Here is a 5,368-nt window from a genome sequence, read left to right as displayed (position 1 = left end):
TTGAATTCTAGGAAGTCTTTAATTTCTTTATTTATTTTTTCCTTGACCCAGGGGTGGTTCAATAGAGCACTGTTTAATTCCCATAAGTTTGTAGGGTTTTTGTGATTAGTGTTGTTGTTAAATTTTAAACAATTTTGATCCAATAAGATACAGGAGGTTACTCCATTTTTTGTATCTGTTGAGGTTTCCTTTGTTATTGAGAATGTGGTCAATTTCAGAGTAAGTTCAGTGAGGTGCTGAGAAGAAGATATATTATTTTGTATTCAGGTGGAATACTCTATAGGTATCTGTTAAATTCATTTGATTCATGGCATCTTTTAGTTCTCTTATTTCTTTGTTAAGTTTCTGTCTGTTTGACCTGTCTATTGGGGAGAGTGGGGTGTTGAAGTCTTCTACTATTAGTGTGTGGGGTTTGATGTGCAATTTAAGCTTTAGTAATGTTTCTTTTACATATGTAGGTGCTCTGAATTTGGGGCATAGATGTTCAAGATTGAGACTCAATCTTGATGGATTGTTCCTGTTATGTGTATAAAGTGTCCTTCTCTAGCTCTTCTGACTGATTTTAGTTTGAAGTCTATTTTTTTAGATATAGGATATCTATACTTGTTTTTTGTATGTCCATTTGAGTAGAATATCTATTCCCAACCCTTTAAAATTAGGTAATGTTTGTCTTTGAGGTTGAGGTGTGTTTCTTGTATATAGCAGAAGGCTGTCATATACATTCTCTTAGCCTGTGTCATTTTACAGGTGAATTCAGACCATTAATATTAAGATATATTAACGAACAGTGATTGTTAATTCCTGTATTGTTTTGTTTTGTTTTTGGTGATAGTGTTTGTGTGGTTTCCTTCTTTGGGGTTTTCTGGTGTGAGGATATCTGTTGCCTGTGATTTTTTTTTTAGGTTGGAGTTTTCCTTCTAGTACTTTCTATAGGGTTGAGTTTGTAGATAAGTATTGTTTATATCTGGTTTTGTGATGGCTTATATTGCTTTGTGTATTGATGGTGATTGAAAGCTTTCCTGGGCATGGTAGACTGGGATTAAATCAATGGTCTCTTAGTGTCTGCAGCACATTTGTCTAGAACCTTCTGGCTTTTCTGTTGAGAAGTCAGGTGTAATTCTGAAAGGTTTACCTTAATATGTTACTTGACCTATTTTCTTTGCCACTCTTAATATTTCTTTTTTATTCTAAATGTTTTGCATTTTGATTATTACATGGTGAGAGTACCTTTTTTGGTGCAGTCTATTTAGTGTTCTATAAGCATCTTGTACCTTCATAGGGATATACATTTTTATGTTGGGAAAGTTTCTTTCTATGATTTTGTTGAATCAATTTTCTGTGAATTTGAACTGGAGTTCTTCTTCTTCTATCCCTATTATTCTTAGGTTTAGTCTTTTCATGGTGTCCCAGATTTCCTGGACATTTTGTGTTAAGAATTTGTTGAATTTAATATTTCCTTTGAGAAATGAATCTATTTATTCTATAGTATCTTCAACACCCAAGATTCTCTCTTCCATGTTGTGTATTCTGCTGGTCGTGCTTTGCAGTAGGGAGCTGTGGGCCTCTTCCCACAGCCCGGCTCATGGCTGCCTAGCTAGCTTATGCCCTGAAATAAAAACACACAAACTGTATTCTTTTAAACACTGCTTGGCCCATTTTGGTTCATGTGTGTAGCACCCCAAAGTGCGCTTACCGGGAAGATTCTAGCCTACATCCATCCTGGGTCGGAGCTTCATCGCATCTGCTGGGGAGAGGGGAGCATGGTGTCTGCTCCTCAGAGGAGCTGCCCTGCATCTGAGCTCACTTCCTCTTCCTCCCAGCATTCTATTCTGGTTACTCCACCCACCTAAAGGCTGGCCAATCAAATGGGCCAAGGCAGTTTCTTTATTAGCCAATGACCTTCCTCCATCAGTGCTTACCTCTGCAGTTCCCGATTGTTTATACAGATTTTTCATATCCAGAATTCTCTCAGTTTTTGTTTTTTTATTGCCTCTATTTCTGTCTTCAAGTTTTAAACTGTTTTTTTCACCTGTTTGATTATTTTTCTTAGTTTTCTTGGGTTTCCTAGAGATTCATTAATTTCTTCCTTTTTTGTCTTTTCTTCCATTTCTTTCAGGAAAATTTTCATTTTATTTCTTTAAAAGTTTCCATAATCTTCATAGTTATGTTTAAAATTATTTTTTTCTGCTTCATCTGTTAGAATGATCAAGTTTTTATATTGTATGACCACTGGGTTCTGGTATTGCCATGTTGCTTTTTAGGTTGTTGGAAGAATTCTTGCATTGGTGCCTACCCATCTCTTCCTTCAAATGGTGCCAGTAGTGTCTTTATCTCTTGGTCCAATCTTTGAAGTGGCTGCCTGTGTCTTTGTGAACTGTTCTTGCTGTACTCTGTACTTTAACTGCTAGTGTTTCAGGGAGCTACTGAGGTTTCTTTTTCTTTTTTTTCTTTTTTTTTTTTTTGCTTTTTATACCACTTTATTCCAACCTGAGCACCTCAATATAAAACTAAACACTGGTGAACTGTTTTCCTTACTAATTTTGAGTAAAATGTACACGTTCTGCTAGCAGATCAACACTTAAATAGATTAAATCATTTGACACAATGGTAGATTTCATATAATGAAAATATCTAAAATAATTAGTGCAATATACTGATCAAAATTAAATGGACTTTGAAAAACAAGGTTTCAAGATTATTACTAAGAACATTGTAATACTTATGTTACAAATTGCAGGTACAGTGTTTATTATGGTTCGAGCCATGAAGAACAGCAAAGCCCCTTCCTTTTATAGGGGGACAAAGAAATAAGTAGCTGTTTTAGTAACTGTACATTTTGTATATGCTTAGGTAATTCTTAAATATTACAGAAAATAATAAACATGGAAACTACAATGCAATACTCTATTTACAGTACAGCTGAAGATCATATTTAAAATCAAGTTTGAATGTACATAATTGTTAGTGCACTGACTAATCATGTCCAAAAGGAACCAGAGCTCCCTCCCTGCTCCAGACAGACCTCTATGTAATGGCCAACAGTGATTAAAGAGAAATCAGACACCTGGTTTGTTTCCACTTTGTTGAAGAGCTCCCATTAAGATGCATTTATCAGTTTTATATTCCTAAAACAAGATGGGGTTACACATGACTTCTTTTCAATCAAATATTAAGAAATAACAGGACTGAGCAAGATATCATCAATATTCATTCTTTCTGGAGATGTAGGACTGTTTTCTTAGGATTATTTTATTATTATGTGGAATGTACACTTTTTAGACAATAGAAGAAATTACCATTTGCTTGGCTTCTGTTGCTAAGCATAAATATTTTTAGTCTTCTAAAAATGTTTTCCTAAAGCTCACATTAGTAATTCTGAATCTTTCACATCTGACTAAGTGTGGGTGCACATCCACTGGAGATAAATGGTTCCCCTTTTATCCACTTTCCCATGGAACAAATTGTACACAGTTCTCATTTCCCCTTCTACTGCCAAAACATTAGTCGGAAGAACACATGCATGTTATTAAAAATTAAGTCAAAACACTCAAAATAATTCAGTATTAGAAACTTGATTCTACCAAAAGTCTCTTTTTTGAAGTCACACTGGGCCGGCTAAATGCTCCCACTTCACGGGTTTTGCCATTTAGGAAGTTCACACTGGAGTTCAGTTACTACAACACTGGCTTCTGGCTGGCTGTGCAGGCTCAGTAAGGTCTACTCCTCGTCCTCTGGCCGAGTTTGCGCCTAGATTCTGTGGTTCATTCTTTGGCAGCTTTTTAGCTATTGCCATGAATATTTCATTTACATTCATTGATGTCTTAGCTGATGTCTCCATGAATAATAAACTGTTGTCATCTGCATAGGACTGTGCTTCCTGGAAGTCAACAGCTCTTTTATTTGCTAGGTCAGCCTTGTTTCCTGACAAAGCTATCACAATATTAGGACTTGCTTGCCTCTGAAGTTCTTTAACCCAGTTTTTTGCTCTTGCATAGGACTCCTCATTTGTAATATCATACACAACTATGGCTGCTTGCGCTCCTCGATAGTACATTGGTGCTAGGCTATGGTACCGTTCTTGGCCAGCTGTATCCCATATTTCAAATTTTACTGTTGTGTCATCAAGACACACAGTTTGGGTTAGAAAGGCAGCCCCAATGGTACTCTCTTGAAATTCATGAAATTGGCCCTTCACAAAGCGAAGCACCAGGCTTGATTTGCCAACAGCAGACTCTCCTAGAAGTACCAGTTTGAACTGGCATATTTTATTCCCAGTATTTGGCCTATTGGGTCTTGTTGCTCCTCGATTAGCCATGTCCAAATTTGAAAGAAGTCCCTAATTTCAGATTTCTAAATGAACTTCCAGGATGCAAGGTATCAATTTTGTTTTCTTTCTGGAGAAAATACCTTCAACAATTTGACTTTGGGGTTGAAGACTAGTAGAGTGCTTGCCCAACAAGTAGAAGGCTCTACAAAACTATAAATACAGGGCAAAACTTGTTCCGAATGTCCTTGCTGTTTCCAAATTTTCAGGGCAACATCAGATTCTCACAGAAAAACTCAGCTTCCAGAATGCTGGGATGACAGATGGGTGCCTCCATATTCAGCGCCTTTTAAAGTTCAAAGCTACTGAATCTTTACTTCCAAAGACCTGGGGCGCGGCTCCCGGCAGCGAGGCCACGCGCGGCGCGGAGGTCGGAGGCGCCGCAGCTGCAGCCGCGTCGCCTGCTCGCTGCTTCTCACACTGGCCGGCGCGGGGTTGGCGCCCCGAGTCGCCCGTGCCGGGCCGCGTCTCCGCCTCTCCGCTCCGCCTCCATCGGTCCTCCTCCTCCGCCGTCGCCGCGCTCGAGTTCCGACTTCGCTACTGAGGTTTCTAATAGACCTCTATCTTGGCCTACCCTATTGGTTTGTTCTCTAGGTTTTTCCCTTGGTCCACTCTGTGAAGACACAGCTTGTGCTTCAGAGTTTCTCTCTTTGTCCTCTCTGTTTAGTTGTGGTTCCTCTGAGGTTGCAGGGAGGATGAATATGGGGGTTTGGGGAAGAGTAGAACGTGTGGTTTTTAGGGTCTGGTGGATGAGATGGAAGTGTTGGAGTAGTCTACCTGCAGGATACTTACCTGCTGGATGGTTGGAGAAGAAAAGGCAGTTGGGGAGGTGCCTGGGTTTTTGCGCTGGTATGGAGAAGTCGACCAATGGAATTGAATAGAAGCCCTGGATTATAACCCACAATCCTATGAACATCTCATTTTCAATAAAGAAGCTAAAAGTATACAGTGGAAGAAAGAAAGCATCTTCAACAAATGGTTCTGGCATAACTCGATGTCAACATATAGAAGAATGAAAATAGATCCTGATCTATCACCATGTAC

At 38.8% G+C, this 5,368-nt stretch overlaps 1 protein-coding gene across 2 annotated transcripts; it reads right to left on the bottom strand.

Annotated features, from left to right (window-relative positions):
- Positions 1 to 3,401: 3,401 nt before the first annotated feature.
- Positions 3,402 to 4,854, bottom strand: LOC130875798 (ras-related protein Rab-5A-like). 2 transcript variants are annotated; one of them, XM_057772026.1, is made up of 2 exons: positions 4,652 to 4,854; positions 3,402 to 4,469 (listed from the first exon to the last, which is right to left on the bottom strand). In XM_057772026.1, exon 2 carries the CDS (start codon positions 4,313 to 4,315, stop codon positions 3,668 to 3,670), a length of 648 nt encoding a protein of 215 aa, XP_057628009.1. In that variant the 5' UTR covers positions 4,316 to 4,469; positions 4,652 to 4,854; the 3' UTR covers positions 3,402 to 3,667. The 2 variants fall into 2 exon arrangements, with proteins under 2 accessions (XP_057628009.1, XP_057628010.1); XM_057772027.1 differs by having other exon boundaries at positions 3,402 to 4,407.
- Positions 4,855 to 5,368: the final 514 nt, after the last annotated feature.

The sequence above is a fragment of the Chionomys nivalis genome, chromosome 6 (assembly GCF_950005125.1).
Source record: "Chionomys nivalis chromosome 6, mChiNiv1.1, whole genome shotgun sequence".
In the NCBI taxonomy this organism is placed as follows: Eukaryota; Metazoa; Chordata; class Mammalia; order Rodentia; family Cricetidae; genus Chionomys; species Chionomys nivalis.
Note: the sequence above shows the minus strand (reverse complement) of the source record. Positions and strands in the feature narration are given on the sequence as shown.

Excerpts from the sequence above, each read along its gene's own strand:
- LOC130875798 (XM_057772026.1), bottom strand. The coding sequence starts at position 4,315 with ATGGCTAATCGAGGAGCAACAAGACCCAATAGGCCAAATACTGGGAAT.